Genomic DNA, 13725 nt, shown 5'->3' on the forward strand with positions numbered 1-13725 from the left:
CTCACCCTCACTTTGTGTGCAATAAAAAAGACTTTGACTCATCAATTTAAATCCATCTCAGGTCATAAATGGTAAAATACCAACACATTAAGGTATCTAGTTGCCAGATACCAACTATATTTACCCACAACTAAAACATCCTGAGAATTAAAACAATGGTTTTCTGTGAAAGGAAACGTGGGAATGATCACTTCTAATAACCAGGTGGGCACACAGTCAGCCACAAGCCTGTAAAAATTAAATACAATTGGACTGCAATTGGATTTGCTGTATTTAAAAAATCAGGTCATGGCTCCTACATTTCTTGCTACATTCTACACACCGTTCTGAGATGTCTGAACTCTTAATTTAAAAGAGCTTATATAGTTGTAGCAACCACTGACAAATAACCTGGACTTACCCAAAATTATCACACCATTCTACCTTCCCCACTCAGTCATCATATCCATGTCAGAGATACTGCTACAATTTAGATACTTCCAACTGGCAAAGTGTAGACCAAGAAATGCTGACCAATACTATGTTCAGTGAAAACAATGGAATTGCTCAATTAAAATAACTTAGTCAGCAAAAGCTAGATTAGAAAAGGAGTGAGGATAGTGGAAAGGATTTCACTGAAATATAAGTACCTACCTACTTTGAAAATTGCGAACTTGAGAAACTCTTGCTCAAGCAGCTCGCCTGTGGCACTTCCTGTGTTTGAACTGAGAAGTTCCCAAGTTGTCTGGAGCTGCATCTCTGAACATGCCCAGAGGGATTTTAGTGCGGACAGAAATGAGCAAATCAGCAGCTACAGTATAACTGAGCTCAAACATAAAGAGAAGCCAGGCATGTTTCTGCCCTGGACAACTCCAAGGTTAGTTCTTAACTACAGTAACTGCAGGCATGAATGGAAAGGTTTCCCTTCCTTGACATTCCCAACCACCCCTCTGCACAACAGCTGTCTTGGTCTCAGGAAGAAACCAAGGTACAACAAACACCCAGAATATTCAAATCTCCTTCATGCCAGTGAAGAGGATCACTCTTTCCTATGTAAAACACAGCTGTCATCCTGAAAGAGTAAGACTGAGGTTCAAACCTTCCTGAGAATTCATACCATTCCAGTGTCACTGGAGAGCACTGGAACTGCCAGCTAAAGGATCCCGTAAGTTACACCCAGTTTTCTTCCCCTCCCAATTGCATTGATTCACCAGTTCAGAGCTAAAGACTAATGCAGAAAATGGCCACAGAGATTTGAGGGTCAGAAACCTGCTCCAGAGACTGCTCATCTTAGCTCAGTATCTATTTTAATTTAACACTAAATAGCTATTCAAAAGGAAGAGAGCACTTACTTGTTCTCAGTCAGAAGAGAGCACTTACCTTCAAGAGAAGATCCTAAAAGGAAAAACTACTTCCCACAGTTCTGAAGAGGTCTGAGGTTTTCCCAGTGTTCCTGTTGTCAGTACTGTCCCAGTGCCTAACCCTTGGCAGATCATTACAAGCTGCAGGTTAAACGTACCAGCATCAGGTGCTTTCCTGCTAAGTGCACACGCTGCCTTGGATCCTGCTCTGAACTCACTCCCCCAGGCAAACTCTCAGACACTTACTTTTCAGGTTATTCAAATTACATCTAATAAAAGATAGAAGTATAATAATTTAACATCCTCAATATCCATCTCCCTATGCTGGAGTCACTTACTTTCTAATTCTCTTTCTGATTTTCATTTATTAAGTATGCATCCTATATTTATATGAAATGCATGACAGATGCAAAAAAATCTGTTGGAACTTCACTTCTGCATTACCTAAGCTTAATTTAAAATATAATTCTTGACTAAAGTTTTCCATAGATAATATATGCTTTAATTTCACATCTACCTTTTCTTTTAATTAAAGGATTATGGACACCTGAAGGTCCACTTTGAGCAAGGCACCAATGCAGAACACACAGGATAAACAGTAAACTGCCCCCAACTATATTATTTTATTTAGCCCAACTTCTAAGCAGTCAAGTGTTGCATTAACTTTGACCTGTATTCCATAAACCTCTACCAATATGGCAGTGAATTCATAAATAGAATCACATTAGATACAATTGACAATACTTTAAGTATCATATATTTTTGAAATGCTTTCACGTGAGTTATTTATTATAAAATGTTGAATACCCAACAATTAATCCTTATACACTGTACGTCGGCATACGTATCATGAATAAGCCTAGGACCCTCAGGTCACGGATCATATCACTGGATGCGATTCCAGAGTTTTAGGGTGTCAACCAAACCCATGTTTACCCTGTCTGAGGTTAAATGAACTGACTACTGCAAGAAGCATGAGCTTTAGAAATCATTAATCTCATGGAAATATTCCCTGGTGAACTTGTTAAAAAAACCCACAAGAACACTTTGGATTATTGTGAATTCATGGATTTACTCATCTTCTCAATGTGGCTCAGTAGTTTCAACAATGCAGATGGATTATATGGGAAAAGATTTCTTCTCTTCAACCTAGAAATAGCTTCTTGCAGCTCTTCCAAACACTTTGTTGATTTGTAAAGCATTATTCTTCGGGATGCAGTATTATCTGAAGATGCCATACAAGTCCAACAGGATGAGGTACAAGATCCCTTCGGTTTCAGAGGCAACACTTCAGACGTGCGTGGATTACGGTCATCATCTCTGCAGCTGCAACCAGTTTCCCTTCTCCTCACCTCACCCTCATTGTTTGTAGGCAATTGTTTTGCATTTACCAAGCACTCTTTTCCATCTGATTCCACCTCCGAGTCCTCTGAGCTGTCATAATTAACCAGGCTTTGAAGAGAACCCAGCAGGGATGAGCTATCAGTGCCTGTCAATGAGTCAGACTGGTTCCACTCTGCAGCTTCATTACTGCCCTGCTGTGCTGTAAACACCGGGCAATTGTGAGAAGAAGCCAAAGACATCGGAGTCTGTGGTTCTGGTTCACAACCAGCATTTTGCAAACTCTCCTCAGTCACACAGCCTTGCTTTTCTTGGGGGAGTGACTTGACAGAACAAACTGAGTGGAAAGTGCTGTGCCTGGTATCGAAATGGTTACAGACATCTACAAACTGATGCCACTCCTTCCCAAGAAGCTTTAAGTACCTGACCAAGTACTCCAGAAAGCAAGTTTCTGATGAAATCAGAAAATCTAGGAGTACTGTGGAATCAAATGCTATCTTTTCCAGAAGGAATAAAAAGATACAGTGTGGGTTATATCCACCTGTATGCACAAGGAACTTCCACGATTCCTCCTCTTTTTGGCTTAGGTTAGCAGCAGCATCACACCGTAACCTGAAAAGTAAGCCAGGAAACAATTCAGTGGAAGTTTACAATTTTTTTTAAAACAGCAATATCCAGAAGACGGATTCTTGCTCTTTTTTTAATTTTGTGAAAAGGTAAGAGCCAAAAAAGATTTTATATCAGAGTGAGAAAGAATGAAGGCAGGTGGGGCCAGGAGACTGGACAGCTGAGGAAGCCAAAGCACTTAAAGCAGGCCTTAAAAGGGCACTCCTTAGGAAACACTCCTTCTGGAATAAACAAAGTTATTTACAACACATAAACTGTACTTTAATATAAATATGAACCAAACTTATTTTAATGTTTTTGTAAACCTGAAATCAGACTAACTTTCAGAATGTTACACACACTGGAAGAAGAGCCTACTTGTAGTTAAGCGTCTAAGAATTGTGTGTATCTAAGACATTACTTGCACTATCTTCCCATTTGAAGCTTGAGGGCCTTGTGTAAGTTAGGATAGTATCTTGTATGGTAATTTAAACAACAATGAAGCATTGTATGTCCAGGACAAATCCATTAAGAACACATTTCAGTTGTTAGAAATATCCATTTTTATTAAGTAGCTGGAATTCCCATAGGGCCAATCCTTATAAACTTTGCCAGAAGTACCTGAATTATTGAAGCTGAATTCTGATATCCTGTTCTTGTCAAACCTTCAGTACTGAAGGAAGCAATCTTACTTTTTATCTGTCTAACCACTATTTTAGACATGAAGTCAATTATCCTGAATTACAGGATATGATAAAGTATTTAGTAGGAAACTGTTTCACAACTCCCCTGTTTCCATCCAAAAAAGACTTGAATTATCAGCTCTTACACCACTCATTATTACATCATCCTGAGGTTTGGGGGATTTTAAATTATCAAAAAATAATTTTCCTTCAAACAAAAACAACCAATGGGAACTCATGTATATCACAGTAACCTTACTGAAGTACAATTCTTCATAGTTCTGTTAAAAAAAAAGTACACTAACCTATAAAATTTTAAATAGATGAGTAATAAAACTTTAGCAGCTTCCCAGATGTCATCATCCTGCTCCATAAAAACCAAGGAGAGCCATTCACAGTGATGCACAACTGGGTGAGACTGTGGGGAAGGCTTTACATGACTCCTCCAGAACATCAACAGCTGGGACATGGAACTCTCAAAGTCTCCTGAAAAGAAGAAGCAACCATGACTTTTGCGACACATTTTTTGTTGCCAAATGACATACACTCTCTATTTTAAATTAACAGTGCATAAAAATTCATGAATGCAGTCATCTCTCCTTAGCTCAACTGATTTATCACAGCATCAAATTTTATAGATTGGTTCTTGCTGTTTTAGTGCAGTAGCTTACTCATAAAAATCACTCTGTATTCATAAGACACAGAGACTCTTTCCCTTAAGTCAGAAAACTTACATGTTCAATACTAATGAGATACTACATGATAGTGTGGTACTACAGAGCAGTTTTTGATACAACACAGCACAGATTCAATGTTTAGAAAACAAAAAATTCTCCTGCAACATTGAAATCAATTTCATTTACTGCATCACTACATGATTTTCCTTAATATTTGACTCTAAGATTTGCTTTTCCTCCTAGCAAATAATAGGAACATCAAATTATCTTTGTTATTAATAGTTACTCTTCAGACTGAAACTCTTCCCTATAAATCTGGAAATTATTCTCAAAATTGAAATTAATTAAACTTAAGCCACTCTAATCCATGTTAATAGCAAGAAGATCAAGCAGCTTCCCAGAAGGGAAGTTAGCATATTAAAGCATTTAGGTGCTTGTTTTAAACACTTCCTGTATGTCACTAAAATAAAGAAGTAACATTTCTTTCAAACTGAAATTCCTCTTGACAGTTGGGGTGCTTGAATCTAATTAAAGAACTAATTTTTGTGTCATGAATCTGGGAAAGAAAGGAGAATGGCTTTCTTTGAGAACAAATTTTCATGGACACATTTAAAATGGATATACTTTTTTTCTTTTCACTTGTTCTTACACAGTCTCAGTCTCTATACACGTTTCAGAAGGTGGATCACAAGGAAAATATTCTTTAGAAATACTTATATTAATTATTAATCTTTAAGAATGGAACTGACATCACAAATATAACATCTTCCAAAAATCGGGAAAAAGTTTCAGAAGCTATCTTATGGAAGTTGTAGCTCTTTTGCACGGATGAATTAAAAATTAATTTTAGGCTTGCTACATAGCATAGAAATATAAAAAATAAAATAATATTTACATCTAGAACAAAACTGCCTCAATGTATTTGAAGTGCTGTAAAATTTCATCCTTGTTTAAAAAGAAATAGAAATCGTTTTTGGCCACATAATCAGTAAATATAGAAATGCCCATTCTCACTGATGCCTGACTAGAAATACTGCTTCTGAACTCTTCCATTTTTTTTTCCATGAAGGCTGTAATCCAGGGACAGCATACTGCTTTGATCATAGAACCTGCACATCCACATAGCATCAGATGTGCATGAGGTCCTCTCAGCGGGAAAAGGGCAGGTGGGAAGATGGGATTCCAGGAAGGTCTCTTGAGCAAAAAGCCTCACCCTGGTGCTTCCTTACAGCAAGGGAGAAGGCACTCACTGGCTCCCAGTGTGACACAGCACCGCGGCCTCTCCCGTCAGGAACGCCACTTCTGCGGCATTCCCGGCCATCCCACTGCTGCCCATGGCACAGCCCCGGCCCAGCAGCAGCTCTCCCTTTCTCCTGCCCCAATCCAGCTCCTCACTACAACAAACCAGCCCAAGGGAGTAGCTATGGGAGGAATGCTCACACCTGGTAATTGGAAGGACCAGACCTGTCAGTCAGGGTGAAGAACACAACCATATACATAAGGAGGATGTGGAGCTGCTGGAGCAAGTCCAGAGGAAGCCATGGAGATGCTCTGAGGATTGGAGCCCCTCTGCTCTGGAGCCAGGCTGGGAGAACGGGGGATGTTCACCTGGAGAAGAGAAGGCTCTGGGGAGGCCTTAGAGCCCCTTCCAGTGCCTAAAGGGGCTCCAGAAGAGCAGGAGAGGGACTGGGGACAAGGGCCTGGAATAACAGGACAAGGGGGAATGGCTTCCCATTGCCAGAGGGCAGGGTTAGATTGGATACTAGGAAGAAATTCTTTTCTCTGAGGGTGGTGAGGCCCTGGCACAGGATGCCCAGAGAAGCTGTGGCTGCCTCATACCTGGAAGTGTTCAAGGCCAGGTTGGATGGGGCTTGAAGCAAGCTGGTCTAATGGAAAGTGTCCCTGCCATGGCAGGGGGGTGGAACTGGATGATCTTTAAGGCCCCTTCCAACCCAAGCTATTCTGTGATTCTGTGTTAAGTCCCACAACTTCCCTGTGCCTTACTTTGGAAGTTCCTTATTTTTATTTACCTTTCTATACCACAGCTAGTTTTGCCTCATTACATTACTTGGCCGGCAGTAATGCCTTGTACCTTCAATAAAATAAATGCACAATGGTGCCTAAAGTTCTACCTCCACCTTGGAAAAGGTAAGAGTGTTACCTGCAGTTCCTTTCAGTTCCCCACCCTGAATAGAGTAGATGCTCATGCTATGGACTCTCATCTTTTCCAGCTGGAGAAGAGCCTGGTGTTCCCAAGCTGGCTTAATTTCTTAATAGGAAAAAGTTTCAATCCCAAATGCAGCTGTTTCAAGCCCAAGATATTGCAGGGCTAAGGATTTGATAAAACGCAAGGAGACAACTAATTAGGCAGGACACAGTAACAGCAGTTTCTTGGGTGGGTCTTCTATTTCCTCCCTCCCACCACCACTAATTCAGCTGAAATCTATTTACAGTCTTAATGAGGTATGACTACAAAATCTGAAAGCTCTAAAGCTCTTGCCGCTTAATGAACAAAATTTAAATGGACTGTTACCTTTCATTTCTGCTTCTGTTGCAGAGTTGTGAATCTTGAATTCCAGTGCTTTAAGCACAACCAAACTTAAGGCCCTGAGAACAGTTTGGTCAGAACCACCTTGAGAATCATCTCCAGGAGCAGCTTCACTGCTTCCAAAGTAGCTGGACTTTCCACTGAGTGGGATCTGATTAAGCCAAGTCAAATTCACAACCTGCAGAATAGCATTACTCAGTGCAAGTATATCCTCACATAAAGATGGGGTTTGTAAAAACAGTGATCCACTTTTAGCATCTTCTCTAGACTTGTAAAGGACACATTTTTTAAGGAGCAAAATTAATTTCTTCTTGATTACATAGGGAATTGATGAACTAATAAGGTTGAGGACATAAGAAACTTTCAAAAACAAAATTCTCTGGCACCTGAGAGGTAATTCCATTTCAATTCTGGAAGCCAAAAGTGCTTCAAGCAGATCTATAAAGCTGATCAGATTGTTTGTAGCTTCAGAATAAGGTGAAGAGTAGTGGTGACTGTCAAAATGATGGAGCAGGATGGCATTATAAAATCCCTCAAGCACTGCATCAAGAGGAGCCAACAACTTCTTCAGAACACCTATGGCAAGAAGAGGCACATTACTGACTCACAGTGTGACACAGATAAATCAGTAAATAGGAAATAAACCGGTGTCAGAATATAAATATGGTTAAACCACTACGTTTTAACACCACTTCGTCACCCCCTGTATAAGGAAGGGAATAGGTGTCCTGGAGCCGAACTATTCCCGAGGAATTCCAGGTGAGTTGCTCCCCCTGGCGGCTCCCGCGTGTCGGTACCGCCGCAGCACCGCCGGTACCTGCTCTGGGGACCAGCGCGTCCTTCAGCGTCTCCTTGAGAATCGCCACCAGAGTCCACAGGCAATCGGCCACCCGGGCATTCCCGGGGAATCCCAACAGCGTGTTCAGGCTAAAGCTGAGCCACGTGACATTTAAGGCGTCCTAAGAAAAATAATTCAAAAACCAATCAAGTATGCTTTCAGTTATTATGCAAATTACATTAAATCATAATACAATGATTTTAAATTGTACATTAAAAAGATTCAAATGGAGGCACAGACAAAACACAGGTAGAAATAGTGTCTGTCCCGTGCCATTAATCAGGCCTTTAATTACAAACGTGAAGCAACATATGCATGCAATAGAAATTATCTGTATGTTCCAAAAAGGGAAAACCAAACCTCCTAATGTCATGTGACCTACCCAAAATCAGATAGTGCTGTAGACAGACCAGATCTGAACTGATAATTCCCAGACAACTTGGCAAGAAATATTACAAACATAGTTATGAAATAAATCTGTGTTCAGGATGCTACTATGGAGACTGCAATACATATTCACTAAATATACAGCAAATTTTAAAAAACATCAAGTAATTGGGATATTCAAACAAGAAGATACATCAAAGCATTTGATTAACTTCCAAGAGGTTATTACTTATTTTTATCTACTGCATCACCCAACAGATACCAAGGAACTGTAAAAATACTGATAGTCTAGATCATGATTTTTTTTTAATATCTGTATTGCAACCTTAAAGAGAATATTTCTTGTCATCTACACATATTTTACCTTAAGAGTTGCATAAAATTCCAGATTTTTACAAAGACATTCCACACTTCTGCTACACATCAGATCTCCTTGCTTTCCATATTCCACGCTACTCCTAACACAGTTGACAAAGTTTCTCAGAAAATATAACACAACAAAAACTTGGCTGTAGAGTCAAATGGAACAACCTGCAGGCACAAATTCACTAAGCCATTTTTTTGATCTGTGAAGTGATGCCACACTCACCTCTTCCTTCAGCTGGAAATACACAAGAGATGCTAAAGTTTGTGAGGCCATGTGAGATAACAGCCGATCGTTACAACCAAGCAGGTGAATCTGGAGATAGGTAAAAAAGGAAAAATGTCTGAGGCACATTCCTTTTTAGTCTTCCTCCTTTTATAAAAAAATCTTTCAGAAGTTTACAAAAGCTTACCAATTTTGAGTCAATTTTTGCCTCCTTCAGAAGAACAAAGATTTCACAGTACTTCTTTCTTGTGTGGAGTTCTATTTCCTGGGACTCTACTTTTGCCACCATCATCTTGATCAAGGTTAACTGGAGCAGCATCACCTCTCGTGGGCAGAACGAGGAGCTCATGTTTGCAAAGCTGTTTGATAAATCATCTGTTGCAGGGACATCTGACATATCAGTGTCCTGATGGCTCCTAATGCCACCAGCAGTAGATGGCAGATGATTCTGATGACAGGATTCATCTCCTTCTGGTGGCTGCTCAACACACAGATTAATTAAAGAGGAATAATGATGGCTTTCCCTTGCTAGGGGAATGCCTGCCAGGACGTCCTTATACATCTGCTGCAGGAGAGAGATCTTCATTATGAGATCATGCAATATTCCAGAAAATGCTGTGTGTCTTCACTGATAATTCACTGCAAATCAGCTTCCAAGTTATTTTCATCCAGTAAGAGAAACAGAAGCACTTCTCTTCTAAGTTACCTATAAACAAAATATTTTGCTGTTACTTTGCAAGCAACTAGAAAATATAAAAGAATAACATATTTTTAGAGTTAATGCTACCATTATTACACTTATTTTGAAAATGCAAATTCAGCTGCACCAAACTCTCTCAGTGAGATATTAAAATGAAGAATTACCATGCTGGGAAGAAGTTCACAGTTCCAGTATTATACTACCAACACCAAAATTAATTTGCTGGAATTAACAAAACCAAAGGTGACTATTACTAAGGGCTACTCCTAAAGATATGAGAACTTGGATCAAGTCTCTCTCTACATTGCTAAAACTACTAGAATCTAAAATCTTTTGTGATAGTTGCCTCCAAAAACAGGCATAAAATTTCAGCTGCAAATTTTCCTCCAAATTGGCAACATTCATTGCTCCACTGGGGCTGGAACTGACATCAGCTCTCAAAAAAATGGAAGCCAAAGGACAAGTCTTGACTTTTGCTGCACACAGACTCAAGGTGGGCTGACCTCAAGGGCACAGGGACTCAGAAGTTGAAAATTAAAAAATAATTTAAAAACAAAGTGTAAAATTTATTAAGAGCCAATAAAAACACACATAATCAGGAAAAGTGGAAAAAAAGTCTTTATCCCCATGTCAGTGGAAGATATCTTTCAATCACAGCACTGGAATATTTGCTATAGCTTAAAATGAAGCGCTATTAAGAATTCAAATCTCTGCATGAAGTGTGAACACCTAAGCCCTCAAATTTTCTATCCAGTATGTAAATGACCAGACAGATACCCCATATTCTCAGAAAAAAAAAACCAAACCAAACCTTAAGAACATCAGGGTTTCTTTTTCACCTACATTAAGAGTGACACTCATCTGTAATATTTATCTTTTTAGAGCTGTTTTAACATGCTCTGTAACCAGACCTCTTTTAAGTAAAACCAACAAACAAACTCATTACCTGTATCTATGGTGAAGTTAGGAGTGGAACTTAAGTCACTTAAGAGTAATTTTCATACTTTTTTTCATACTTTGCATACTTTTTGGATCCCCATCTCTAAGTCTGGCATAATCAACCAGGTAGAATTCCAGGCAGAATCCTGCATCCACCTGTAGCTGGGTTTTACTTAAATACATTTCCCCTTTCTTACCAAAGGAAGAAAACAGTTCAGCCTTCCAACCAGTAAGAAAGCCTAAACATCTTCTCATCTGTGTATCAATTCCACCTGCATTTGTCATCAGGCCAAATATTTTAAATTATTACTTGTTTTTAGCAGAATATTAGAAAACAATGAAATTGTACAAGTCAGTATATGGGGCATTTTTGTTCTAGCTTATAATCTTCCTAAGTTTTTAAAACAACATAAAACATTGAGCATTACACCTTCGTTTTTACAATCTAATTATTTAACTGCAACTGAAGCATGTATTGACAAAATGGCTTCCCAAAGGCACAAAGGATTAGAGGTAGACCAAGATATGCTACCCTGGCTCATTACTTCTCCCACCATCAGGAAGCATTTCCTTCAGAAAAGAAGCTAAAATCTGAAGTTGCCTGCAGGAGTGATCTACAATTCCCTCTGGTGTGGTATTTTTAAAGACACATTCAGCAAGGGCTGACCTGAAAACTCCAAAATGTTACAGCATGTTCCTCACCTGATAGAGCCAACCCTTCCCCCATCCCTTCCCATACTCCAAATTTTGGATGTTAAGAATAAATCTGATATTTCAGGCAATAAATTCCCTCTTCATTTGCAGAATCTATTCAGAATTCTACTTGAGGTGGAAATTTATGACATGAAGCCTTATAAAATTTCTTCAGAAATCACTCTGAATATTTTATATAGTTATTGTTCCTATCTTTGAGTTTTATTTCTTCCTAAATGAATACCTAATAAAGTAAAATTATCTCAACACATTTAGCTCTGTGTTTGAGATCAAATTGAATTATCACCTTCTGTGGTAAATGAACAGATCTCATGCACAAATTCACATGATCCAGCACGGTGGTTAAGACAGAAAGATTCAGAACTTTTCTAGGACATCCACTGCGAGATTTCACCTTCACCACACAATATTGGCTGTGCCTTCCTGGATCCTTCCATAACACATTTATGTTCCACCATTTATTTGCAGAACACTTTACAAAAGCATCTCTAAGGTATGTCTCACTCACACATGACAACAGATCACAAACATAAGTCAATGAAGGACATTAAAAGTTAGGGGGCCTATTTTGAAGACATTTACTTCAAAGAGGCAGAAAATATGAGACAAGGACTAAATTTGTTTCAGACACAGCACAAGAGTGAAAAGCTCAAAGCTGAAGAGTAAAGAAGTGACAAACTCCAACCCTTATTTGTATTATTTATCTGAGTTATTCACGACAGCATCTAAAAACCAATTAAGGCAACGCCTCACAGAGCCAGACTCCTGCATAAACAACAGGAAACAGTTCTAAAAACCTTATATAGAGACTGATCATGCAAGAGACAGGAAGGAAAACTATGCAGAAGGTAAGAAACAAAAAAACGGGGGTGTGTGTTATTTTCATGATTAATAATGCTTCAAAATCAAAGTCAAACACTGCTCTTCACTTATATCTCTGAGTTATTGCATGTCATTATAAGCCACTGTGTTAGTAAAAAAGCCCCAACCAAACAAATCATGACACCAACGTTAGTCCAGTCAAATTACAAAGAAATCCTTCCCTGTGAGGGTGGGGAGGCCTTGGCAGAGGTTGCCCAGAGAAGCTGTGGCTGCTGCATCCCTGGGAGTGTCCAAGGCCAGGTTGGACGGGGCTTGGAGAAACCTGAGATAGTGGAAGGTGTCCCTGCCTATGGCAGGGGGTGGAATGAGATGAGCTTTAAGGCCCTTTTTGGGAGAAAAACTATCCAAAACCCCACCCTATTTTCATTAAAAATTAAATCTGATGAAGCAAAATGAAACATCAGTTCATGACTTTGGGTGTGAATCTGAAGGCTCTGGATCTCCTTACAATGAAATGATAATAGCGTTAAAGACATAAAATACACTTTGGACTCCTTGTACCTGCAGTGACTTCGTAGGCTCATCTTTCAATAAAGAATAAACTTCTCAGTGATGAAATACTGTAAACGCCTCTAAATTAGTGTAATTTCCTTCCAGAGTTTGCAAATAACCTGAGCTGTGCAATCCCTGCTAACTCTGACACTAAGTACGCCAGATGCTTTGACTGCAATTCTGCCGAGCGCCTTTAGTCACTGCTGGCAGGAGCACCCCCGGTCCCGCCTCACCGGCCCCTCATCGCACCGCTCACAGCGGCGCTTCAGCACTGCCAGCGCTGGGCGCTCACCGGAGCCCTCACCACACGCGACACTCGGGGCTGACATAGCGAGCACGGAGGCACCGCTTCTCCAGAGCCTCCACAGCCCCATCCTGCCGGACTGAGGGCAGCCGAGACCTCTCGCCCCTACACCAGCGCGGCTTCCCGACCCGGCACCCGCACAGCGCAGAGAGCCCCAACCCGCCGGACGCAGCCGCCAACCCTTCATTCACCCGCCCGTTGCCGCCTCAGCCCCTCCCGCCATCGCCTCGCTCCCCGAGGCCCCGCCCCCGTACAGTCAAGCCACGCCCACACAACCACGGCCCCACCCCTCCTCATCCGGCCTCGCCCCTTTCACTCCAGGCCCCGCCTCCCGCCCCCCCCCGGCCCGCACGCCCGTGGCCCCGCTTAGTCACCCCAAGCCGCGGAGCGCACGGGCCCGTCCCCGCCCCGCCGCCCGGGGGCCGCTGCCAGGCAACGGTCGCCACTCGCCCGCCCCCGGGGGACCGCGAGGCCCAAACTCCGCTCCGTCACGGCACCGGAACCGCCGCCGCCGCCGCCCCCTGTCGCAAAGCCATCCCCCACTCCTCAGCGGCTTTACGGCAGCGGGGCGGAGCCGCGGGGCGGGGCCGCCGTCAGCCCAGCAGCCAATGGGACGCGGCGGCGGCGCGCGGGCGGGGGCGGGCCCGCCGTCAGCCCGGCGGCCAATGGCGACGCGGCGGCGGCG

At 41.4% G+C, this 13725-nt stretch overlaps 2 protein-coding genes across 4 annotated transcripts in view; both read right to left on the minus strand.

Moving 5' to 3' along the window:
• The window catches only part of CERS3 (ceramide synthase 3), a 43523-nt gene extending 42031 nt beyond the window's left edge, over positions 1-1492 (minus strand). The window contains exons 1-2 of one of the 3 annotated variants that reach the window (XM_082290671.1): positions 1360-1396; positions 634-738 (exon numbers count right to left, since the gene is read on the minus strand). The gene's annotated coding sequence lies outside the window, so the exon portion shown is untranslated. Of the gene's footprint in view, positions 1-633; positions 792-1359 lie in introns of those variants that run through there. The other 2 variants (XM_082290673.1, XM_082290672.1) reach the window with 2 other exon arrangements.
• Positions 1493-2362: 870 nt separating this feature from the next.
• LINS1 (lines homolog 1) lies at positions 2363-13568 on the minus strand. The gene is made up of 7 exons (XM_082290670.1): positions 13415-13568; positions 9197-9715; positions 9010-9099; positions 8013-8154; positions 7181-7771; positions 4276-4456; positions 2363-3293 (listed from the first exon to the last, which is right to left on the minus strand). The coding sequence occupies exons 2-7, from the start codon at positions 9593-9595 to the stop codon at positions 2393-2395; spliced, it is 2304 nt and encodes a 767-aa protein (XP_082146796.1). The 5' UTR covers positions 9596-9715; positions 13415-13568; the 3' UTR covers positions 2363-2392.
• Positions 13569-13725: the final 157 nt, after the last annotated feature.

Source organism: Coloeus monedula (genome assembly GCF_965178545.1).
Source record: "Coloeus monedula genome assembly, chromosome: 14".
In the NCBI taxonomy this organism is placed as follows: Eukaryota; Metazoa; Chordata; class Aves; order Passeriformes; family Corvidae; genus Coloeus; species Coloeus monedula.